We start from the raw sequence: 26,499 nt of genomic DNA on the forward strand, positions 1-26,499 counted from the left end.
CATCAGGTGATTTAAGCTAAAAATGGCTTAAAATACCGCAATCACTTGAAATGCCTTACATAAACTGACCAGGAATCTGGGGCATTCATGCTAGAGACAATTTTCTTCTCCTCAAGATAAGGGATGGGGAATTAGTCATAGGGTATTTCCAGATAATGTAGTTAACACCTCGTGTAATATTAGGTGGGCAGGGAGCTGTGCTCTCGGGACCAAAATTGTTCCTGCCAGTTCTAATAAGGAATGTGTGTATTTTTAAAGTCTGGGTAGCCACTGATGAGTCATTTCCACAATATGCCTCCCTTGGGTGTGAGATGGGGCAGAAAGAGCCCCAAACGGCTGTTTGGTGATCTGTTCAGGCATTCATTCATTCATTCATTCATTCATTCACCACGTGGTTGCTATTCCCACACTCACTTGTATGCCAGGCTCAGTGCTAAGTGCCCGAGAGGCACGGGCGAATAAAATCTCATTTTCAAGGGGCTTTTTGCCCATTGGGACACCTGAAAGAGATGTGGGGTTGTACGTGGTGCGGTCCCTATTGGTCAAGGGTCAGGCGGAAAGCAGACCCTATTATGACCTAAAGGTCAAGGGTCCCTCTTGGTGGCAAGGTGATTCGGAAGCACTGGCAAAGCTCATCCACGTGACTCTGTTTATAAAGGCAGCTTTCCTCTCAAATTGGTTTTGTTCACTTATTTTGTACCCCTCATTTTAATTTCCTATGTGGAGCCTATCCCCTGTGCTTATTCTCGGTACGGGAGAGAGACAATGGCAAGGCGAATATGAACTTGGGGCCCAACCGTCCCTCTTCACATTTGAGTCCTAACCCTGCCACTTGCTGTGTGTCCTTGGGCAAGTTGCGTAAGCTCCAGCTTCATCACGCGGCTGCAGGACTGAGGTGAGGGATCAGCCACGGCCGTCACCAGTGACTAGGGAGAAGGTGAACGATGGAAGGGTCGCCCCGTACTCCTTGACCCCCGCCCCCTCTGCTGCTTCATTTTGGCTGATGAAGGGTGGTAAGAAGTTGGTCTCCCTGGCTGTGAACCCCCGAAGGGTTGCTCATTTTCTGCTGTGTCCAGCCTGTCTGATCCAGAGACCGTGTGACCCCGCAGAATCGTAGAGCTGTACATTGGAAGCTGTCAGGGGGCCGAGAGCCGAGGAGGCCTCGGTCGCTGTGAGGTATTTCCCCACGTGCCAGTGGACCGCAGCCCTCCTCCCTGCTGTTCTTGCTCTTTAGATCCTTCTGGAACCTGGGTCAGGAAAGAGGCCTGATGAGAATAGTTTCGCAGGCGGGCTGCTTCTGAGCCTTGTCTTTACGGAAGAGCCCCTGTCTTATTTCCGTGGGCCCTCAGATTATGAGAGGCGTTGGTCTCCCAACGAATTAGATTCAGTAAATAATGGCCCGCGTGGTCGCCCTGTGGATAAAGCGTGTTTCTCATTCGGCTCTTAAAAATATTGTAAATAGGTACCCTACCCCCTTTTCTCATTGCGGGTCACCCAACCCGCCAAGGACCTTAGGTCAGACCCCACTGATTTGAAGGAGAAGGAGCAAAGTCCTCCTCTCAGAGCGTAGACAAGGCGGGATAAGCTAGAAGATCGCTAAGTCCAGCCCTTGTCAAAAGGGTGGAATTTGAGGGGAAGCTAAATCGATAGGCAGGCAGGATTATGGCTCCCTTAAAACATACCTTGGCCTGAGCTCACTTTCGCACCTGCCGTACGTACAACCTACCGCAGAGACCCCTGTGGACGTGACTCGTGTCGGTTCTTCCCCCAAAGAGTCCACTTATCCACAGCCCCAGGTTCTGCAGGTGCATCGAGGCTGGCCCTCTGCTTGGTTGGGGCGCAGGACTCCCCTTCACTGGTCTCTCAAGAGTAAGAGAAGGCATCACAATGCCAACATGTCAGGGCCTTCTCTGAGGTGGTGTCTCTTCTCCTGGACTGAGACTCGGGACAGAGAGACAGGGCTCCAGAAGGCAGCCCCTGAGCCCACTTTCCTTCACCATCGAGTGCCTGCAGGCAACAGCCGAGCCCATGGGCCCGGAGCCTCCCAGAAATCTGTACCAGGAACGCAAGCTCAGGGACAAGACGAATCTCCCTGGGACCCCACAGAAGCATCCTTAGCCCCTTGCCTGCCGTGCCAGCATGGCCTCTGGAGTCACAGGGCATGGGATCGAATCCCAGTTTCGCCAGTAAGAACCGAGAGCGTCCCTTAATCCTTCCGTGGGTCCTGGCTTTCTGTAAACTTGGGGAAAGAAGAACAAACCTATTTCCCAGCGTTGTTGCAAGGACGACGCGGGTGGGGTATGTGTGTGTGTTGAGAAAGAGAAAGAGAAAGCAAGCAAGCTTAGGTCAGTGTGGGGCACGTAGGAAGCGTGTGAAAGCAGCTTTCCTGTGAGTCATACCTTGCAGAGAACGACTCCGTCAAAGTCACACCCACGACAGTTTGGAAAGGAAAAAAGAAAATTGACCTGCGATTTTGTTTAGGCAGCAACTGAGTTCGGACTGATGGATTTTGGTTTTCCTTTGCCTCCCAAAGGGTATTCAATCACTCTGCACTCATATCCTTAGAAATGCTAAGTACCCACTGGGGCAGGCTCTGGAGGGGGTGCCAGGAACCCCTCTCACCGAGGTCAGAGTCTAGAGCACACACATGACCACATCACAGGGTTCAGGAGGGGCAGTAAAGGTGAGGAGAGGTGTCCGTTCTAGGGGGTGACATCTGAACTTGGTGATGACGGAAGGTGTCTCACGCATGAGAACTCTGTGCGGACCTTCTCCGCCGTGTGGTCAAACCTTCCTGGTTCTCTTCCTCCTGGTCCCAGCCTCTGCCGCCCCCTCCGGTTTCCGAGTTCCACGGTGGGCACGGCTCGTCTCTGGGCGCCTCCGCCTTCCGTGGCCAGAGCTCTGCCGGGTCAGGAGTCCCCCTTGGTCCGTGTGCTTCTCATCTTCCAAAATTCTTGCTGATGTTTCTTGATCCTGGAGTTAAATAAGTTGTGCCCTCTTTATCATGCTTTTAATAGAGTTGCTGGAGGGATTTCTGGCAGACGTGCCTGAATACAACGTCCCAACTGGAAGCTCCCCGAAGTCTGTGCTTTTCTCGCCGCACCATCTCCCCGCCGAGCTGAAGGCCGAGGAGGGATCTTGCAGGCAGAGAGGAACACGAGGCCCCGGGATGGCCGATACGTCTACGACCCCCGTGCCGCTCTTAACGTGGAGCGGGTCGCGCACGCCAGCTCCGTGTCCGTGCGTTGCACGCGCGCTCTGACTTAGCCATCAAAATCGTATCGGAATCTCAGATTTACGGCTGAGAAGACGGCCGCACAGTGGCTGAGTGTATTTCCCAAAGTCAGACAGCTGTCGCGTGTTGGAGGTCAGCTAGCGGGGCAGCGGGCTGCGGCCGGGGTTGGCGTGCAGGATCGGCGGGCCGTGCTCTTGGGATCCATGCGTGAGGGGCCATGTGGCCGTGGAGGGGCACAGGGAGAGGACTGAGCTGCGATGGGGGAGCAGCGGACACGTCAGCCAGTCGTAAAGAGATTGAAACGGGGTGACCCTTCAGAGATGTCGTCATCTGGGGCCAAGAGGCCAAGCAGTCAGGGACGTGGGCTGCCTCCCGGAGGGGTGTGTCCTTGGGCAGGGCACGTCCCTTTGGCTGACAGCCGCTTCCAAGGAAGGACTCGGCCCCCAGCAGACATCAGCCCAGCAGCTAGGGAAACGATTCTTGCCCCCCTCCTGCCCCCCCCCCCCCCGTCTAGAATGGGGTCTCGGCAGCACACCGCAGCACCTGCTACCCTTGGAAGCCATACCTCTGTCACTTGAGTCTGTTCATGGAAGTGGGGTACGGGGATAGAAGACAGGGAGAGGAAAGAGCTAGAAAGGTAGGCTGTCTTCTCTAGACCAAGAACTGGCCGGTGGCAAAGGGGCCCGCACTGAGCGGGGATAATGGTTACATCAGATTAAACGAGTACTGTGTTTGGGGGAAACTCTCCGCTTGGGGGTACACGGGACCCTAGAGCAAATTCGGCCGGTAGGGTCCGTTTGACATCCTGAATTCTCACGTATCTCCCTTCTCGGCTGAGAAGGGAGAGACAATTTCACTCCTTTCCGACATCATTGGTTTCTGTTCCCTGTTTGAAAACGGTAGTCCTCCCATGCAGGAAAGATTTGGGTAACTCAGGTGGCAAAGCTCCCTTTGTTTAAAATAGCCACTTTTAAGGCTGGGACAGCAACATCATTAAGTTCCAGCACAGACCCTCCTCGTGCACTTTCATCAGTAGGAACCTGTGTGTGCGTTCAGCTGAGGAAATACCAAAACCAAAGCAGTTTCGAGGTTTAGCACCTTTGATGAAGTTACGAAAGTGCAGCGTGAATGAACGCCTTCCCCTTCTCCGTGTCTTCGTCTGTCGGTGGACAAACTGAATGAAAGGCCTTCCGCTTCAGAACGTGTGCCCTAACCACGTATTCGAAGCTCCTGGGTACCAGGGGGCTGTGTCTGCCCACTAGGCTTCTGATGCTGGGCAAAAGGAGTGAATTCTGAGTCTCTATACCCAGCTTCATTAATATCTGAAAAATAATAATTCGCTGTCCTGAGATTTCCAATCCACCAAGCGGTCCCCATCTTCTCTTCTTCCTGACACCCCCCTACCTCCCCTCCTCTCATACCTCCTATTCTTACCCACAACCCCATAGGCTCCCAGATCCGGTATTGCTCCATGGGAGACATGCTGGGGGCACATGTATTTGTTATGATATATGGCTGGCCACATGTTGCAAAAAAGAACCTAAGACAAGAACCATGTGGTTTCCAAGGATGCTGAAGTCAGAGAGAGCACAGTTCCCAGGGAGCCAGGGACATGACGAGGTCTGGAGTCAGGCAGATCTGGGTTTGGATCCTTGCACTGCCTTTCAAGAGCTCTGTGTAACCTTGACCACATTCTAGCTCCTTGAACTCCAGTTTCCTGATCTCTAAGGTGAAGTCATTCTCTACCTTGAAGAATTGTTGCAGTCGTAAGTGTGCCAGTGTTTCCAAGTTTCTAGAAGGATGTTTAGGACCTATAACCAATTCAATACACGTTGGCAACTATGGTCACCTCGGGCTGCGGGCGCCACCTGAGTGGAATAGGCTTTGAGATTATGGGGACCAACATGAACAAAATGTAAATGTCACAGGTCTGTGTTACTCTGGCCCCCGGGTCCCCCAAACCAACTTGGGTCTCTACTTTGCCGCTGTGCCTGCCCCAACGGTTAGAGTGCGGTTATACTTGGGGTCCTGACCTGTTTTGTCCTGCCTCATGACCTTCAAACTGTTATTGGTGATGCGTTCTGTGGTTCCCCCCCCCCCCCCACCGGTGGCAGTGTCACACAAGCTTGCCCAGGCTGAGCGCCTGGACCTCTTCCCGACTCCACGTTCAGACGGTCGTGTTGAGAGTATTTACACCACGGGTTTGGGCAGATACTGCGGATCAAAGTCTTCTCTCCCCTGCGTGTTCCAGTGAGCCAGGTGTTAAACTGTCACCGACGCTGCTTTTCACAGATGTGCGAAGCTCCCCACGGGAAAGTAAATTGTAGTTATCTTGCTTGACTCCTCCCCACCTGCCCCCCACCCCGCCGCCGAAGGGATGACCGTGGCAGTAACCCAGGATTTTTTATGGGCTTAGAAAGGCGATTCTACACTTTAGGCAAACCCTACAGTTAGCAATTCAGGTATTTGTTCTCCCCATCACCTGTTCATTACGGTGAAAGCGTGAACACCCAAGGCAAAGGACGGGGTACGTCTCCCCCATGATAGTGGGAGGTGGTTGATGCGTGGACCCTAGAGATACAGTGGTCCTGAGTCTCAGGCCCTAGCATCCCAATTAGCAGGAAGTTACACTTCTCAGCCTCTAGGGAGGGATTAAATGGTACTGAAATCTGGAGCAGTTATGGATCTGCCCTTCTCTGTATTACACTTTAAATCAATTGGCCCTTTCCCCAAATCTGGGAACCAGAAGCAGCATTAGAGAATAGTAAATATTAAAAACAAGGGGGGAAAATGACTCCCTCCCCTTTTTTTTCCCATTAAAAGGCTATCCTTCGTAGGACTGCCCCCTCCTCTGATCACAGATTCAAGGTGACCAGCACAAGGAGCCACTTTTCATTATTTTTTCACGAGCAGCTGAACCCCTGGCCTCCATCCCAGTTTTAGCCTCACGGTCCAGAGTCTGTGAGCAGCCAACTGGAGACATCTCTCCTAACGCAGGATAAATGACAAAGGTCATGGCGAGGGCCTGACTTCTGTGGCCCAAGATGCCAAGCGGCAAAGAGGTTAGGGGCATGGGCAGCTCAGGTGCGGATCCCGGCGACACCCCTTACTCGTTGTGTGACCTTGGGCAAGTTCCTTAACTTCCCTGACCCTCGGATTCCGTGTGTGTTCAACAGGGGTATTATAAATGAGACAGAACCCGTGAAAGGTGGAATGCCTAGGATGTTGAAAGGTCTCGTGGTTGTTGAAAGATCTACTACAGTGGGGTGCCTGGGGGGGCCCAGGCGGTTGAGCGTCTGACTTCGGCTCAGGTCACGATCTCATGGTTTGTTGAGTTCGAGCCCCGCGTCGGGCTCATTGCTCCCAGTGCAAAGCCCACTTTGGATCCTCTGTCCCCGTCTCTCTGCCCCTCCCACACTTGTGCTATACCTCTCCCTAAAAAATAAGAACAAAAGAAAGGCCGACTACAATGATAGTGTAAAGTCTTGAACACTAGATGTGCAATGCTCCTATGTCCCTCCGGCACCTTCCCCTTTCTCCCGCTACCGTTGTTAAGAGTGGGGTTCCGGAGCCCCAGGGATTAGGTTCAGCTCCCGACTCTGCTACTTATGCCTTGAGCTTTGCCTCTTTGGGACTCAGAGCCCTACCCGTAATTTGGGTTAGTGGCCTCAGAAAGGATCTGGAGGAGCGGGGGGATGACCCTTACTGGAAGCATTAAAATCACATGCATCCCTTAGTATGGGGGGGGGGGGTGAGCAGGTGGCACAAAACCAAAATTCAATAGTCAAGAATTATTTGTTAAGTTATTTTACTTGCTAAGATTCAGTTTACATGTCCGTCAAATGGGGATAATGATACTTCCATAGGGCTCTTGCAAGAATTCAGCAAATATTCTAGGGCTTGTCACCTGGAACGTGCCACAGAAGGGATCAGATCCCATATGGATTCATCCATTAAGGGGCCTGCCTTGTTAAGTCGGTGGACTGGGAATCCGGAGGGCACAGCCAGCAGAGGACAGATTTTCCACCACCCTGACAATTTGAGGGCCGGCCACACCACTGGCTTGTATCATTACTGACCCCTTGTTTGGTAGGTACGAGCGTGTTTGTGTCCCTCCTCTTATCAGGACATCTCCCCTCAGGTGTGGCAGCCAGAAGGGGAGAAAGCAGGGTAAGATTCTCTTTGGTGTAGCCGGTTGTCCCGAGTTCAACATTTCTCTGAACTTTGAGGGCAGGAGAGTCCCAGCCGCAGGTGGCTTGTCACGGGCCCACCTGGTGGCTGCTGGCAGACAGTCCACAGTCGCCTGACTGTTAACCCAAGGCTTGCCAGCCTGCAAGACCTGCTTTGCCTGAGAAGCAATTGGTGAAAGAGGAAGACCGTAGGGGAAGGACCTCAGACTCCTCCTGGGGTATGTCCCAAATCATTTGTGGGCAGAAATGATATCCCCAGAGGCAGGGGACACCGAGCCAGAAGCCAGGGATTGAAGGACTAAGAAATGGAGATCAGAAAGAAGGAGGTTAAGTGTCCAACTTCGGCTCGGGTCAGGATCTCCTGGCTCTTGAGTTCAAGCCTGCATCGGACTCTGTGCTGACAGCTCAGAGCCTGGAACCTGCTTGGGATTCTGTCTCCCTCTCCCCTTCTCTCTGTCTCTCTCTCAAAAGTAAATAAACATTAAAAGAAAAAGAAGGAAGGAGGAGGAAGGTCCCTGAGGCTCTGCGAATGGCCACTTGGCCAGTCACTGAGGCAGGGGACGTGAACACAGCCTGATGGGCCCAGCGTTCCACATTTGCGCGTCATTCCAGGAAGCTGTACAGCGACCAGGGTGTGGAGTCAGAAGGAACATTAGTCAGGAACGAGCACACGGGCTTGAACCCAGACACGCTCAGTTTGGATCTTAGCTCGGCTGCTTCCCAGGTGCGTGGCCGTGAGCGGCTTCACCTCCTTAGCCTTTGGCTCCAGGGTAAGCCCTACCTGGTGAAGAGGGTCGGAAGTGCCAATAGGTCATTACCATCATCACCATTGCTGTGTTGTTGCTTGCGTCACACTTGGGCTGGGACTCGCCCTCTCTGAGGCAGCTGTCCAGCCTCCCACTCATCCCAGCCAAGGACACAGGAACTCGGGGTGTGTCTGGAAGGAAGGTGGTTCACGGGCTGGAAGGTACCTGCCGTGGAAAGACTATAACCGGGCTGGGCGATCGGCCAAAGGCGAGGGGCCGGGGCAGGTGACCGGTGAGTCCCCAGAGGGAAGACCGAAAGGTAGACACGTAGGCTTCGTATCTTCTAGCATTTGAAAGGAAAGAGGTGAGGGTGCTGGGTCAGCCCGGAGGAGAATTTCCAAGCAGAGAAAAATTTAAATAAGAAGTTAATATGAAGCGGAGCATGGTTGACAGGGGGCACCTGCCCAAATCATCAGGACTGGGTTGAGATTGTCTTGTAGCTTCTTCTTTTTTTTTTAATGTTTATTTATTTTTGAGAGAGAGAGAGAGAGAGCACGAGCAGGGGAGGGGCAGAGAGAGAGGGAGATACAGAATCCCAAGCAGGCTCCAGGCTCTGAGCTGTCAGCACAGAGCCCGATGCGGGGCTCAAACTCACGAACCGTGAGATCATGACCTGAGCCGAAGTTGGATGCTTAACCGACTGAGCCACTCAGGGTCCCCTCTCATAGCTTCTAAAATTTGGGGTTGACCGTAGCGAGATGGAACTGTGAGCAGGAGGCCTGGCCAGAGGGTTGCTCATCTGACCATCTCATGCTCCCGTGTGGCCCCGATGCCAGCGGCCCCTGCCTCCCGCCCGCAACATCCTCACCCTTGCGTCTGATTTCTGGCTCCCTGATTGTCCCACTGTGCTGCTCTCCTATGCTCTCTGCCCAGCTTCCCATCCCAGACTTTTGGGTCCAAATCACAGACACTCTCAACATGCCAGAAGGCATCAGCCCTTCTCTACCGAGTGGGATGCTTTCAGCCAGGGAGAATAACCCTCTACCTTCAGGAACTCAGAGTCAAAAGCCAAATTAAATAGCCACCACATGAATGGATACAAGTCCACATCACTGCACACATGGTCACGTTTGCTCTTGAGATCGATTCCTGGGGTCTGAGTTGGAGACCCCAAGAACTGCCATCCTGGTGGGAATACAGTGGGAAAACCAGTTTTCATGTTTGAAGCAGAAACCAGACTAGTCGAATCAGAGGGATGGGATTAATTGCCACTAGGAGGTGTAACAGAGATGCGTATGGGCCTTTTATGGAAGAAACACCTGAGCCAAGTGGCTTTCAAGACAGATGTCACCACTTACCGGGCAGAAGACATTAGGCCACTCAGTGCCACCTCTGTGCCTCAGCTTTCCCGTCTGTGAAATGGGTATCATATCCCACAGGGACACATGTGAATATTTCCCCAACATTATATTATAAAAGCTTTTAAGTAGAAAACTTGAAAGAATACTGTAGCAGTCACCCATCTACCCAACACCTAGAGTCTATATTTTTACTGCACTTTTTTTTTAATGTTTATTTGTGTTTGAGAGAGAGTGGGAGAGGGGCAGAGAGAGAGGGAGACACAGAATCTGAAGCAGGCTCCGGGCTCTGAGCTGTCAGCACAGAGCCTGATGCGGGGCTCAAACCCACCAACTGTGAGATCATGACCCGAGCGGAAGTCAGGTCATCCGCTTAACCGACTGAGCCACCCAGGGGCCTCCTGTGGTCTTTCTTTTTTAACTGCACTTGCTTGCTCACCTGTGGGTCCATCCGTGCGTCCCTTTCTCTGGACACCATGGCACAGGGAGATTTGGAGATTTGAAGGAGTTATGTGTCGAGGGCCTAGGGGCCGGGTGAGAGGTCGGCAGTGGAGTCGGGAATTTTAGAGTGCTTAACAAACAACTGTGGCCGTTGTTCAAATATAAGTGTCCTAGGGATGTGGAGGTGAACTTGGGTCTCTGGTTGCTGCGGCCAGGGAACCAGAGGAGCAGTGGAATCCATGGCCAGCACAGCACCCAAAGATGCTGGATAATGACAGTGAGAAAGATGACCGCCACTTGAATTCTGAAGGCAGTATCCATTGCCCCCTACTACTGAATGTCCCTCAAACAAAGGAAAGGGCAGACAGTCTGGTCTGTATGCTTCCTTCTTAAAACTCTGAACGGAACAGCAGGCCCCTTTGAAGTAGTTATCTATTATGAACTCAGGAAATGGCCAGAGGTTCTCACGAATCCTCCCAAGACCACGTGAAGGCTGGTACTGTGCCCATTCACAGCTGAGGCTCGAGCCTCAGGACTCGGGTGCATTTCTGGCTTCAGCTCCTGGTCTTTCCCTACCCTCCCGTAGGGCCACTGGACCACAGAACACGCGGCCTTTCCTCCTCCTGCTCCCCCTCCCGCCCCCGGTCCCTACAGGCCCCAAGAGGCGATGTTGATTCTTGTTAGAACAGAGGCTAGAGGGAGTCTCTCCCAGCCCATGGTGAATTCAGAGGGCTTCCTAAGGGGAGAACCACAGGCAGTGAGGGCTGGCTCTTCACTTGATCCGCAGGAGAGTCAGGTATTGTACAGGATGCCAGAGCCGGCTCAGTTTTCTAAAGACCTACCTTTGCCGCCTTCTTCAAGGGCTCCAGAGAGTTCCCTGTGCCATCAAATTAAGTTTGGACACTTCAATAAAAAAGTCCCGAAGGAAACTGTCAATTAATGCATTTACACTGAAGCATCATCCTTGGGAAAAACATCTTCAAACGCCAGTGCTGTTTTCCAGCCATTAAAAAGTTTGCGTGCTGCTTGGTTTCCATAGATACCTGAGGTAATAGGCTCCTTCCCCTCATTGAAGAGTGAGTGTCGCTCCATTTCTTTCTTTCTCTTTTTTCTTTCTTTTTTTTTTAACCTAGCCTTTCATACTTTCTCCCTCCATCCCCATTTATGAAAACAAAAGATAACTAAATTGAAACCTGGCAATGAGATTTGTCTGAGAAAGACAGCTTGATTTATAAGCTCAAGGGACTTCATTTTTGCTCACCTCCTTATTATTTCATGACTTCGACAAATAGTGTTGCTACCTGCAGGGAAGAAATGGAGTTTTCAATTGATCAAATGACTTCCCCAGTCCATCAAACACATAAACATACTCGGAAGGGAAATGTTAATGTTCTGTTGAAGAGCACCTGAGTTTTGGCAAGGAGTAGAGCAGGGCTGGCAAACTGGGGCATGTAGGGCAAATTCGGCCCACTGCTCGTTTTTGTAAATAAAGTTTTATCGGAACACAGCCACGCTCCCCGGTGTGCATGCTGTCGGTGGCTGCTTTCCTAACAGTGGTAGATTTGACTTGTTGTGACAGAGACTATAGGGCTCGCAGAGCCTAAGAGATTCTCTCGGACTCTTTGCAGAACAAGTTTACTTACCCTTGGTATACAGGAAAGCATCAGGGTTTGGAAGGCACTTTAGGGACACGTTAATCTCGCTGTGACTCAGTTTCCGCATCTTTGAAATGGGGACGACAGGATCCTTTCATAGGGTTTTGGGGACGTGAATGATCTAGAACTGTGCTTGGCACCTATTAGGGGAGCAGTAAATACGAATTTTTTTTTTTACTCCAGATTCTTTTGCTAGAAAAATCCAGAGCCGCCTAGCTTATGATTCTAGAAGTTCTTTAGAAAACTCAAGGAAAGTGGGAAGACACAAAAGCCAAACAGTTCTACATTGTTCCTGGCCCAGGTGCCTGGCCATGTGTCTCCTCCCTGGGAGCAGGCAAGGGAAACTGAGTGGAGCACTGTTCAGGGATGAGACAGCAAACAAAAGAAACCACAACCATCTAGGAAGAAATCTTTAATTTCTATTCAGCTTTAAAGAGTTTGAGAGAGTTTTTTTTTTTCCTTTAAACAAACCAGTTCAAGTACATGCCTTCAGATTATAAAAGTACCTGAAATTGCCTAGAATATCAGCATGCATAGCTTGTTAGTATTTACATATATTTACATACGGAAACAAGAGAAAGATCTACAGCTATTTACAGTCTACATAGGAGAAGAGAAAGGCAGCCTAATTGTATTTCCTAAAATACAGTAGATGAGTCGTCAGCACATGCATATTTAGATAATATTTGCATGATAGAATACAGTTTAAAAAAAAAGACATACCTTTGTAACTTTCTATGCTAAGGTGTTGCATAATCAAGGTAATTTTTTTTGTTTGTTTTGTTTCTAGTCTATTTGCATCAAGTGCTTTAAAATGTTCACTAACACCGAGGCAGAATTATGTACCCTGGCAATTAAAGCAACAGCACACGTGATCATTTCCTACTAACTAGCAACAAGCTGCTGGTGAATGAAATATCTATTGTTTCTCATTACCCATCGACCACTGTGACGAGATCTCTCTGTATAAAGGCAGTGCCTAAGCTATCACCATTAATTATGGAAGTAATATAAATGAGATGCTCTCCACAGTATGTTCTAAATGAAATATTAACAAGGCCAGCGTCTTTGAGCCTGAGAAATGATCCGTTGTAGAGAGGTCGCTATAAAAACGCGCAAACCTAATGCAAACAGCGGGCCAGACATGGGTGCCTGCCTGTGAGAGCTGAGTTCTCGCAAAGTCCATTCTTTTCATTGGTTTCTGGAAGACAGAGTTAAGAGTTAATGTCTTGCCATGATGTGGTCCCATCAGAAGACCCTGTGGGTTTTATTCCACCCCCTCCCCCATGCCTTTCGGTGCTACAGTTGTGGAATATTTACATGACCTCGGTGTAAATGAACTGTCAACCTTAAAATCTAAACAAACAGCTTGTTTGGGGTTTGCCCTGAAATCTGGCTTGCTCGCAAAAACAGTCAGCTCTTGGCTTTCTAAAAGACCCAACGTGGCAGGCCAACTCGGTGGAGTGATTCCGTGCAGAGGAAAGGAAGGGGGGGGGGAGCTTCTGTTTCACCTGTACTGTTAAGATAGTCTCTGCATCATTATATTGGAACGGAACCCATTAATTCTGCCTGGCAATTATTTCAAAGGTTTATTTCAGTATACGTGGCAAATACAGAGACATACATTTATATACAGTATACAGAGCTACTTAGAACTGAGGATAAAGAAGTAGAGTAAAAATGTAAAATGTTTCAAATGAACACAGGCTAAGTATTTTCTTTTACCTCTTAAAACACCCAGCCATCTTTCAGCACTAGAGTCGAGGCGACCTGGTTGGAAAATTTCAGTTTCCAGCCGTCAGATTTGTCCCGTACGGAAGCATGATGCTCTCTTGGGTGGCAAAGTTCTATGGCTCTTCGGCTTCGCCGTTTCGAACTAACCCGTGGAAGCATGGCTACCCCAGTGCGTTTTTCCATCCCAGAGAACTCCCCATTGGAAAAGAAACTGTACTTTGAGCAGTGTGGGTTTTCCGGGCAGCCCTGGCGGGGAATGCCCAGGGAATTCTTCCATGGCTGTGAGACCATCAGTGGTATCCTCTCTTATTTTTAAGGACACCATCTCTCAGGCCCAGTCCTCTTTAGGTTGTTCTGGTGGGCATGAATCGAAGGGGGAATAAGCAGGATTAGAGTTGCCCACCTGGAATGCACCTGTGCTGTTCCTCTTCCTTCCCCTCATTCGGAGGAACCTGGACGCCTGCCCAAAGCAGGTCTACAGGCCTCGGAAAACAGCAGGTCTCAGAAAGATGAAAACCATTCTAAATATTGCGCCTCCGCTCTTTTGAGACCAGACATAAATCTGTCATGGAGCCCTTGCAACATTTATGGCAGGGATTCCGGAACACGGAAGAGGTATGAAAAGGGTCTCATTTATTTCAAGGGAAACCCTACCAAGGTCACTGCACCCTTACATCCTGCTGCTAGCCTAAGTGAAAATCCTCCCGTGCCTGGCCTGCCCAGAACAAACATGGCGTCGGGCCTATTTGGATGGTTGGGATTGGCTGCCTTTTGCTCCGCAAAACTTAAGGCTAGTGAGGACAAATATATTCTTCTGTCTTTAAACACAAAAACAAAACCTTTCCAGCTTTCCGTCCTGAACCGACCAGTCTCTGAACTCGTTCCTGCAAATGTTTCTCAGAGGAATAGCAGTGACGTGCCCCCTGACTTTCCATCTCATTCTACCCTGGTCTCCAAGTCATTCTCTTAAAACTCCATAATGACTCTGCTAGAACTTCATGTCTTTTGTCAAGGGGAATGCTGTGGTCCTTGTAGTCTGACTTGGATTTGGGGACCTATTTGGGATGCCTGAAAACAGACAAGAAAGGTTCTGTGTCACCTTGTAGACTGTCTCTGAATGGAGGCCTGTGGACATGTGGCTTTTTCTTGAAAGCGGTACCACAATTGCTCCCCCTCAAACATTTCACTCAGGAGACCCTTTGAGTTTGGGGCTCCAGCCTGTGCTGGGACCAGCTGCACTCATGGCAATGGACTGGCCTACCCTATTGCTTGGTCCTCCCCTGGAGCCATTGCCATCAAGCTCCCTGCCCCCCAAGGCTGTGTCCTCAGTGTCCCCTGGGGAATGACACTGCTTTACCTGCTGTGGGGGAGACAAGTCAACCGAGTGGAACCTCTGAGGTTTTCCACACTTGAGAACTTGTTTTAGCAAAGAAGCTGTTTCCCTGTGGCAAGAGGAGAAAGTCCATTGCTTTAGAGCAGGACACGTTCTCCTCTGTAGGGCTAAGAGTCCGAATGTGACCAAAATGGATGCTCTGGAACCTTCTCTCAGACTTTTAAAGCCTCCACAGTTAAAAACAGGTATCTGCACATTCCTGATCTTCTCCACTTTTCTCTATTGGAGAAATTGAGTGTGTTTTGTAATCAATGTTGAGAACAGCCTGTGAGCAAAACTCAAAGTACTGGAAAAAAGTTCTATTTTGACGCCAACAGGAAGCATCCACATGTATCCAAGCCCGTATGGTTTGAAGCCTTTGTGGGAATCAATCGTTAGGAATTAATTAATTGGGGGGCAGGGGGAGAATGGGGCATGGGGACCAGAGTTTCCTCTGAACACTTGATGTCACATCAGGTATTGTCTTCCAGAAGGCCACACGCATCTTACATGTATGCGAACTTATAGGATGGAGATTTGCTTAGGTTTCATTGGTCTTGATGTGGTTCAGTTCCTGCACTGAAAAAAAAAAAAAAGTCTAGGGTCCAAGAGGAGCTTGGAGGTGGCATTTTGAATCAGGTGACCTTTTCGTGAAGGTCATTTGCTATTGGATCTTCTGAGGTGGTGCTGAGCCTTCAGTTTTGTTAATCCAAATGGATATAATTTCAATTTCGTTCACTGACTAAACCAACAACAGAAAAAATCTCCTTTTAACATTTCTCAGGTGAAGGCATGACAACCCACTTAACTGCAGGCCACGTTGGGGCATCACACCGTGGCCAGCCATGGCTTGGCTGTGAGGAGGGCAAGGAGGCCCTCATCAGGAAGCTTCTGCCAAGGGGGGAGACCGGCAACAGGGAGCGGGAGATAGGCGAACATCTGTGTCACCTGTTTGGGAAGGAGGCTTGGCACGGCCACCTGATAAGGCTTCCGGAGTGGTTCCGTCCGCGTGGTTATCTGGGTGGCTTTGGACAAGTTGCTTTTAATCTCTGATGCTAACTGGGCTTCTCTGTAAATGGGGCTACATCATAATTGCCTCTGGCCTGGAGAGCTGCGTGGGGGTTGGAAAATCATGCTTATAAAGCTCCCTGGCGGGGCCTGACGAATTATAAGCTCTCGGTACGTGCTATCCACTGTTACCCCTTGAATAGTCCCTGTTGGCAACCACTCGTTAGAAGAGCATGACAATTTGGAGGACAGGGTCCTTTGGAATTCTCTGTTCTAGCGTCTCCCATAATTTAGGTAGAAGCCGGTGTGTTCGTTGATTAGCACTTACTTCACGACTTGTCAGTTCGATTGCACAAGCATCACGGTGGAGGAAGGGGGTGACTTTTTGGCTGTGGTTGCGCTCCCGGGGAAGGCCCCCGAGCCTCGTTCCTCTGCAACCTGCCTTACTCCGTGTAATGAAATACGCGGCACATTTTGGGGCTTAAAAGATTGTTCTCAGATGGGAAGGAGGGAACTGATAACATTTGGGGGCCAGTTTGCTTTCGTTTGCCTTTCAAATCAGAGATTCAAACCGTTATTGTCTTTGGAGGAACAGATGTGTACCAAGGTATCCGGAGATGAACTCCGAAACACGGCATTGAGCTCTTCCAGCAGAGGGGTTACAGACTCTTCTTTCGGGAGTGTTCTTGGGAGAGGAGACAGGGAAAGACAGGGTGTGGAGGCAGCCCCTGATTCCACCCGAGACACGTGCACTCACTCCCTCTTCTCCACCGAGGCCGTGATAAGTCACTCTGCCGCATTCCGGAGCCACCGGACAGGTGGCTGGTTTCGTATCTGGCGCATGTTTGCCTAGCAGACCCTGGCGGAGTAACGGGGACCGCTCTGAGGGTTCCAAGAGGCACCTCTGTTGTCTTCCTGCCATCACTGTCCGGGAATTCAGCACAATAGTCACCGCTCATTTCCAAGAGGGCTCTTCTCCCCCTCCGCCCCCCTTGGGTTTCCAAGCTTGGGCTGACTTTCGTGACGGGTTTCTTTACCCAACTACTTTCTGTTGAGTCGATTCACTCAACATTGGCTGTGTGATGTCCTGGCATCCGTATGTCTATAATAAAGCAATCTCCGAACATCTACTCTGCTTGAAATCATTGAATATACAGATGTTCCGTGACTGTGTGTCTACTTTTTTATACGTCTCATAGTTAAATCTACGGCAAGACAGGAATATATTCTTCCTTTTAAGTAAGCATGCATTTTAAAACAGAGAAACTCGAAAACTGAACGTCGTGTAATATGTGTCCTTATTAAAACGCAAGTTATATTAGAGTTGCTAACCAATGCATCACAAATATGAATATGTGGGGGTTGCTTTTTTTCCCTCTACCATATATCGTCTATCAGAAACCTCTGTACCTTTCCTTTGAAAGAGTCCATATTCATTTGTATTCCATGCTGGCAGCTCCAAAATGATGGCCGGTGCTTCTCAAATAAAGGTTGATGAAAAGCAGCCACTTAACATCTTTATCCCCACAAAGGGTTTTGTGAGGATGGCTCATTTCGATCTCAGGGTCTCAACTCTACATAAACAACTGCTTTTTAAAGCCCACCTTTCTGGAGTTGAAGATTGGGCTGCCAAACTGACAAATGATTCCTGAAAGAGAATGACGCACCCTTATTACCAAGATACTCTTAACTGAATCCCCCAAAAAAGAATCGTAGGTGATTTTATATACACTATAAAGATTGAGGGCATACTTCTCCTATGGCAGCTCACAAATGTTTGACTCGATCCGAAATGGCATTCAGGCGTTATTAAAGGTTCTGCTGGGCTTACCCGAAATTCTCAGTCTTGCGTCATCCACACCCCAACTCGTGCCGTGTCTACAGGACGGGGCCGCTGCACCCCGGTTCCCAGGGATCGCAACTGCCTGGAACCTGTGAGCTTTGGGTGAGCTGTTCTTAAAACTTCACTTAGGGGAACCCACAGCTCCAGCCGGTGTTGATGTGTCAAGGTATCGCTATTATTTTATCACGCTGGATCAGTAAGCAGTGGTGATAACCACCCGGACGTCTCTTCAGATATTTTATAGCACAGTTGTTAACATTATTTCCTTTATATGGCTCTTTCATCTTTTTTGAATTATGTACTGATGCCCCAAAAAGTGGCATGAAAGCCATCTGATGGTGATTAAAGCGCTCTTGAAACAAGTTTTTTTTTTTTTTCATCCGTTTAAAAAATGTTTTATCTTGTATCAGCAGTACCGGTTTATTTACTAATGAGATTTCCCTAATGTGGCTCTGTCTCATTCTGATGATAGGCAGACCAAAAAGCTGATGAGCCAAAAATGAGAACTTGTTATTAAACTGTCATCACATCCGATCGTATAAAGATGTCACTCAGGCTGCCATTGGCACAGCCAAAAAGAGAAGAGAATTCCCCGAGAAGCCAGAAGGGGAGTGGGCTTGGGACTGAAAGGTACGGTCACTACTTAAGTGTCCCGACAAGAGAGGCAAGGGAAGTGGGCACCAGCCGAACCGAGCAAGACCCAGGAGGGTGGATGTGCCGAATGGATGTCGTTCATCTTCAGAGCAGAGGTGGTCTTTGCTTTCAGGGATCCCTACTGCCCCATGTTCTTCTCTAGAGCCGGAGTTACTTTATGAATGCCATTAGGACTGTGGATCACCACCCCGAGCCTCATGGCAAAGGAATCAAAGCCAGCTCTTGGGAAAAGATTGGGCTTTTCTAAAACGTATGGTTCTCGGCATGGCAGCCAAGTGTCGGTTTACACGAAATGAGGTCAACTGCAATTGCTTTCAGATTCCACCGAGGGAAGACGCATGCCCCCAAGCTCCCTCATCAGCCTGATTCTGCATCAATGGACGTGCAGAATTTCTTTGCACAAATGCCATCGCAACAACGCAAGAGCGCAATCCGATACCATTTTAGAAGGTCACAGTGGCAAGGTACTACCTTGGGTTCGGAAGACTTCCGCTTTTCGCTTTCCCGAGCGGCCTGCTTGGATCTTCTCTCCCAGGATGGGTGAATGCTGATATTGTAAGCACACTCGCCGGGGGGGCGGGGAGCCTGAGTTTGGGGATGAGCTCAGTGGGTTTTCTCACCACTTGGGAACTGATGGCAAACCACCCGACCACTCTTTGGTGGTTTTGGCCGCTGCAAAGTAAGATGGAAATCGTAGATAGCCTGAAAATGAAGCAAAACACTATCTCCACCTGAACTCTGCTAAGAATTGAGGCCAAGGTGATATTTGGCTTGAGTTACCAGGCTGAGCCTCTCAGTTCTTCAATTTGTCCTTAGAGGCAGTCGGCTTCCCTTTTTCCCCACATGGCATGAAGAGGAGTCAGATCAGCCGCTCGGAATTCTTTCGATACATGTGCCAGGTGCTAAGCTAAGGGTTATTAGGAATGATAATTCAGTGAGAGGGAATTTGGATGACACACACTTATTTCCATTACACTTGAGCCACACAAATCAATTCGAAAAGAAATAGCCGAATCCAAGAAAATAACTGGCTATCTGGGGAGTGGACGTGGCCAGGGGGTCGGGGAAATGAGACACCCGTTCCCGTTTAATTAAATTGGAGTCATGTCAGGTGTTCGCATTCTGGACTCATGGGACTTGTCCAGCCCAGTCAAGCATCCAGCTATCACTAGGACTCAAGTCGGACGCTCTCCGCTGCTCTCCACTCCACAGTGCTCCCCACAAAATCCTGTCGCTTGACTGCGTTTGACCATTTGCTTTTCAGACCAATCGAAACGTGACCCTAGAACCCGACACTGAACCTCTCTCCCCCCCACCAAAAACAAAAACAAAAACGAGCAAAACACTCAAGTCTACTTTTTAGCACTGTCCTAAAATTACGACACCTGGACAGAAATGCGTTTCCCTCTCAAATATCTTTAGGGTCTTCCCCTAACGGTGACCTTATCCCCATTACCTTTTTCCATCCTCTTCTGCAACCCCCCCCCCATCAGCTGATAATTAGTTGCTGCAGCAAGGGCTGTGATCCACATAAATAATCATAAGATGCCAGATAAACTGTATTGGTTTTAAATTAGAGCCGTGCCTATCGTGTCTCCCTACGAACGCCAGCCTATTATTTTTAATTATGGCTTGCAAAGCAAAGTGATTTCTTGCCCTCTTTACAGCATCCCTGACAGCATCGTGTCAGCCGGGATGATATGGCGCCCCATTGGCACACACATCCCTAGCCACAGCACCAACTGTTACTCAGAAGGTGAATCGAAAGTAATCAATTGTACTCACTGCAACTTACAGTTTGAAGTGGCCTGGGAGGAAATGTACCCCCTTAGTCACCATCCCCTTGCAAATACGGGATGAATAGGAAGAAAGGTTTTCATGGGATCTGGATGAATTACTACACGTGTCCTGTGTCTGCTTGAGACACGTATGCGTGGCAAGAGGAACGTGTGTGGGCGTGTTTTAAACATTTTCACCCGGCAATCCCTTCACCTAGCAACACCGTGGGCAAAAAAATAAATAAATAAATAAAGAGAGGCTCTGGCACCAGGCCCTCCCTGGGTTTTCTGTCTGATGGGCATTAGAGTGGTTGGTTTCATCCAGGCAGAAGTTTCTGGAAACATCTCGGGGTCAAATCACATCACGCATTCAGAAGTCAACGGGTTGGACGAACTTGTTCCTGCGTGTTCAAAGGCATATGCCATCTTTTCTCTTGTCTCAGAAGAGACCTTTGATGTGATCTATTGCAGCGCGTATTTATTTCTGAAGCCTTTTCCTCCACGAGGTGTAAAGCGTCACACCAGCTTTACGAGCAGCGTTTGTGAACTTGCTTTTTTTCCAGGACGGTCACCGCATCCCTTTTACGGTCACGTGCTCAGCTCAGTACCCTCTGCCAGACTGAGATCGGGGTGCAGCCGAACCCGACGCGGAGGGGCTTGCTCATGCCCAGACAGAATGAAGTCAGCTCATCACCTCTTTTCTTTAAAAAATAATCACAATGACAATAACGAGAATAATAATGATTTGGGCCTTCTTTTTCTTTGATTTCCAGCAACAAGGAGCTGCCACCACCGTCTACTGTGCTGCCGCCCCAGAGCTCGAGGGCCTGGGAGGGATGTACTTCAACAACTGCTGCCGATGCGTGCCGTCCCCCGAAGCTCAGAGCGAAGACACGGCCCGCGCCCTGTGGGTGCTCAGCGAGCGGTTAATCCAGGAAGCTCTCGGCAGCCAGTCCGGCTGAGCGCGAGCGGCCGTGAGCGTGCTCGGCACACACACCCGCCCTGTGCGCGCGCTCACTTCGTGTGTGTGTGTGTGTGTGTGTGCGCGCGCGCATAGCTGCCGACGCTGGGCCCCTGCCCACTTACGATCCCGGGCCTTTCCAGGTCCCCCCAGCCCCCCCCCGACCCCCGACCCCAACCCAGATCCACCAGACAAAGGAAGTAAGAGTAGTCACGACAGAGGGAAAAATGCCAAGCGCCGGTGAGAAGCTGGGAATGGCAGGGCCAGGGGGACAATCTCCCTTCTCTGGGGCTGGGTGAGGCCCGGGTCTCTTTGCTTTCCTGGTGGCGGCCTGTTTGAAAGCGAACGCTTAGTTGGTATGCGGGTCCCTTGTCTCACTGCGGAAGCCCAAACAATTCTCTCACACTGTTTAGAGTAGCCAGGTGCCCCCTGTCTCTCCCCACCCTGGCCACCACCACAGCCACGGCCTTACCATCACCACGCTGTAGCCTGGAGCTGGTCCCCTGTTGAGGGCAGAAGAGGCGAGTGTCCGTCCTTCTTTGCTGCCCGGATCCAGGAGATCATGGTTTGACTCGCCCTGACCAAGCCTGAGTGGGCGCGGTGATGACTGGGGACCCTTGTTCCAGCCAGCCAGGAGGGAGGTGACACTTAGAAATGGGTGCCATACACAGAGCGGGTGGGTCACAGAAGGGCTGGCCCTCCCACTCCCTCGCCAAAGCTGCACCCAAAATTCTTTAGAGATTGTAACAAATTCTGCAAATCATGCCCTAGACACCTTGGCAGGCAAGAAAGGAAGCATTGCTTCCGTGAGAATATACAGGATATGTGCGGGAGCAGAGGATAAAAAGTCGTTTCCATTCATTCCTCATTTGCAGTTTCTAGAAGTAACCCGGATCACGGAGGTTCAAGACCTCTGCGTTATCCTGCTGGAGATGTCTGCTTAGACTTCCTGTCACTCCTCCCATCCTATGCTTAATAAAAGAACATGCTTGAATATTATCACCTGAAGTTCGCACTGTTTCTTTAAATGTTTGTTTCAGTTTTGTTTTTTGTTTTGTTTTGTTTTTTTAGAAAAGAAATCTAGAGGAAAAATAAAGCGCTTCTTGTAGACGCCAGGAAAACACCGTTCTTGTTTCTTCTTCTCTGAGTTTGTTTTGTTTTTGTGCTTTGTGGCTGTCTGTGGGCCAAGTTGTCTCCCGCGATTAGCATGCCAGCATCATATTTTCTGTAGGAGAAAGAAGAGAAAAAGAAAAATGACTATTGTTTAATTTCACCTTGAGAGGTTTTGTTATTACTAGCGGGTTATTTCAGTCCTCAATGGCTTGCTCCCCCTGCAATTACCAAGTTCTCGGTGATTAGAGACTCTATCTGTGCATCAGAATGGGGGCGATTGAGGTCTCTTTCTAACTAACCCCCTTTCCCATTCCAGCAGGGATATAGGCAAATCCACAATGGCATGACAGAATGCTTTGGCCAAAATACCAAGCGGTAGGGTACGTGTGTGTATGTCATTGTTCATCCTGACGATGGCAGTTTTGGGTCAGGCAACGTCATGAGTCTCTGGGCCCCTGGCCCTGTGGTACGGGCAAACGCCAGTGCTTTCCAGGGCCCTGAGCCTGGCACATCCTCTCCTCTGGCCACAGTCTCCCTAACAAAATCCTTATGATCACAGCTCCTTTAAAACCATGAACCTGATAATGTCGCTTTTCTGGTCCAAACGCTCTAGAGTTTCTGAGGTTGACTGTTTGCAAAGTGGTGCTCACAGTTCTCCTCCTGGTCCCCACACCTTGGACAGTCCTCTACTACACCGGCTCTGGCCTGAGCCACATGACTTGCTTTAGAAAATTTGAAAAGTGCCTGTGCACTGGGGCTTGCCTTTGCAACTCTGGAACCACGATCAGGTGAATGAGCCTGGGATAGCCTGCTGGACGATGACATGTGGTTGCTACCCTAAGTGACATCAAGCTAACCATTGGACCTGTGAGTGAGGCCACCCCAGACTAGTCAACCCCAGCCAAGCCAACCGAGATGAGAAGCTCCCCAACCCCAATAAGAAGAACCCAGATAAGAAGCTCCCAGATCCACAGAACTGAAAAAAAAATGAAAGTTTGTTATCTTAAGCCACAGAGTTTCATCATTACTTGTTACGCAGCAGATACTAACTGATACAACTTCTCATCTCATTGAGTAAAGTCCCCATTTTTTACCATACCCTAGGGATTCTTTAAACTGGTTCCCAGCTAGCTTTTCAATCTCATGTCCTAGCACTTTCTCCTCACCCGCTACATGAAGCCAATCTAGCCTTCTTGGGTTCCTGAAATATGCCAAGCACCCTCCCCGCTCAAGGACTTTGTACTTGCTGTTCCCTCTGCCAAAATGCTTTTCTTCCAGAGACCTGCATGGCTTCCTTTCATACCACATTCTGGTTTCTGCTCAGACGTTACCCCTTTCTGATGAGGTGATATGCAACATATCAAAGCGAACTGAGGGAGAATGTGCTGCCTGCCTGCCTCCTTGCACTGTTAAGGTTGCCGTGCTGCCTGATTTCCATACGGATCCTGCATCAGGAGGATGAGATGAGGCTTGGGGGAACCTACGGTGAGTATTCCCCCGAATCAAGAACCTCTCGGGGTGCCTGGGTGGCTCAGTCGGTTAAGCATCTCCCTTTGGATCAGGTCATGATCTCACGGTTTGTGAGTTCAAGCTCTGCATCTTCTCTTTCTCTCTCACCCTTCCCCACTTGCTCTCTCTCTCTCTCTCTCTCTCAAAATAAATAAATAAACTTAAAAAAAAAAGAGGCTCTCTAAGTCAGGTAGACTAAGTCTTCATTTACTCATTCACTCAACAAACATATACTCTGTGCTCCATTGTGGAAACCCAGGGTTGAGGGTAACCATAAAAGAATTTACATCTCGGGTCTGTAGGCGTCTTCACCTTGCACGAGATGAGCAAGTGCCAAGGTGAGCAAGCAGGTGGGCAAGAGCCTCACTCCTTCTTTAGCTTATTCTAAGTCCGAGGCTGCTGGTGCTCACCAGAAGCCAGGTGTGTGTGTGTGTGTGTGTGTGTGTGTGTGTGTGACAAAGAGCATATATGTAATATTTATGTACAGGTAATATATATTTTAATCCTATAATAGTGATCCTACCCTACCATTGTCAGGACTAACTGCAGATACTGTGTAGCGAATATGTGCCACTTGCTGGTCTAGGCACATCACGCTCCTTTCATGCTCGCATCATGGGACTGAGGTTTACAGAAACAAAGTAACCTACCGACAGTCCCATAGCTGGGGAGTAGCAGCATCTGTTTTGGAATCCAGGTCTATCACCTTCAAATCCACGCGCTTTCTACTACATCCCACTGTTGAACGAGTAGCCTACCGACCAGCAGTCGATGCGCACTGAATTTATACAACGAGTGAACTATTCACGAAGGAAGATTATTTGGCGTGCTACCCAAGCACGGGACCTGGCCGTCCTCCCGGTGCCCAGCGCCTAGTATAGACCTGACAAATTATTTCTTTACGTGCCATTTATCCCGCGTCAGCCCCACGGACCTTTTCTCTCGTCCCGGTTGTGAATAGGTCTGCATCTGGCCTTGGTTCCCTAGGATTAGCTTCTAATGGACTCAAAGTCCAGAGTTCTCCACCGTTGCCCAGCGCCATGGAATCCACCCAGAACAGGAGGAGAGAGCCAGTTTCCCGACAGCCATCTTCTTGGGAGGCACTCTCTCCCCCAAAGGCAGCCGATTTTCACTTCCATGGCTGATTAAGAGAGACCCCTCTATCAATAGGAAATCAGAAATTGAAGCATCCCCGGTAAAGGCTGAAGCTGTGGCTTGTGGTTTCACTGTTTTCAAATGGGGTTATGGGTGGTTTTGTTTTGAACTTCAGTGAAGGAGGCCTGATTACTTTCATTAAGGTCAGCACCAGGCCAGAAAGCCTTGGCTTGTAAACGGTCTGCCCGTTCTGGTCACCAGCAGGGACCATTTTTAGAAGTTTGCATTAAACACACACACACACACACACACACACACACACAACACATCTAAAATCACGATACTTCTCCCATGTGTTAACTCTTTGTGCCTTTCAACATGCCCAAGCTAGGCTGGTTGGGTTCATTTTAGAATAGTAAGAGATATCACAAAGTATTTTCCACATGATCACTTAAAACACTGCTCTGAATTACGCCTGATGATGAGATAATGTGCTAACACTGAAGCAGTTCTTAAAAAGGGAAAGAGAGGCTCCAAGACCACCATTCCAACACGGACAGTTTCTTCTTTGTTTACTACGTTGGAAGTCTTCAGACTATTGGGTTTCCGGTCCCCTCTTTTCCCTTCTTCCTTCCTCAAATTATCTCATTCCTTAGTTTTCCGTAATTGTAATGGATGCCGGATATATCCTCTTGCGGGTGGGTTATCATTTGGAAATTCGCATGATGGGGCCTTTAGGTCATTTCTAGCTTTTGCTGTTAGAACTAAGGGCTTAATTAGCATCTCTACACACACAGCTTTTCCCTTCTGCCATTTTACCTCCCCAGCATACATTTGCAGATAGGGAACTATTGGGTCTAAGAGCTCTTATTTGACTCTTGCTGTATATTGCCTGTTGTCATCCGGAAGGGCTACAACCGGCAGAACATGCATGTTTCTGTGTTTTTTTTACAACCTCATCGGTGTTGGGTGTTGCCATTTAATTTTTTTTTTTTAACATTTTGACTTCACATTTTCACAATCTGTAACTATTTATACAAAACACTCCCAAGCAGACGGTCTCCTTATTTAAGGCAGGAGCATTTTGTCTTTCATCTCCCCAATGGACCCCGTTCACCATTTTAATTAGAGGGGAAATTCCAGGTGAGCCTACGTTTGGTTTGGGTACATCTTTACCACATTATTCAACCAGCCAATTCCCTGACTTCTTTTCCTCTGTGATCACCGCTGGCGCACTACGGGGACCCCATCTGAATGCCGTGTAAACACGACAACTGAACACTCAAACCTCTTGGGTTCCTTCTGGCTTCTGCATTTCCCCCACGAGCCAAAGGACTAGTCCGCTCTTGTGAAATGTGCCGCGCCACTCAGGTAGACTGTCACACCTGTAAGCCGATCTGTTTACAAGGCCGTGCCCTGCTGCATCTTGAATGGGAGGAAGTAACAGCTGCTTTTCATTTTCAAAATAGATATATGCCACAGGAGGATCTCCATCCCTCCTTCAGATTAAAGAGGCCGTGTGTCTCCTCTGGCTTTCCTGATTCCATGTGATGCTCATGAGAAGTCTGTCCTGTTCTTTGGAGCTATGACCACTGCTTGTCTGACGCTGGACACCCCAGATGAGAAAATCCACTTTTATCAAGTATCGTTGCCCGAGTGCTTGTCAACACTTGGTGCAAAACGTTGAACTGAAACGCTCTGTTGTCCTTTCCCACCTCACATCTTTTGAATTAAACGTCAGTGTCCCCTTTTCACTAGTGAGGAGGACATCTGAATCCTGGGGCCACCCCTTCCGGTGTGATATCGT

General features: G+C 49.3%; 1 protein-coding gene across 1 annotated transcript in view; it reads left to right on the forward strand.

Moving 5' to 3' along the window:
* WWOX (WW domain containing oxidoreductase) overlaps positions 1-21,974 on the forward strand; it is a 979,553-nt gene extending 957,579 nt beyond the window's left edge. The window contains exons 9-10 of the mRNA XM_043599730.1: positions 20,788-21,027; positions 21,069-21,974. Coding sequence (XP_043455665.1) covers positions 20,788-20,976 — 189 coding nt within the window. The 3' untranslated portion in view covers positions 20,977-21,027; positions 21,069-21,974. The remainder of the gene's footprint in view (positions 1-20,787; positions 21,028-21,068) is intronic.
* The last annotated feature ends 4,525 nt before the right edge of the window (positions 21,975-26,499 follow it).

The sequence above is a fragment of the Prionailurus bengalensis genome, chromosome E2 (genome assembly GCF_016509475.1).
Source record: "Prionailurus bengalensis isolate Pbe53 chromosome E2, Fcat_Pben_1.1_paternal_pri, whole genome shotgun sequence".
Classification (NCBI taxonomy): domain Eukaryota; kingdom Metazoa; phylum Chordata; class Mammalia; order Carnivora; family Felidae; genus Prionailurus; species Prionailurus bengalensis.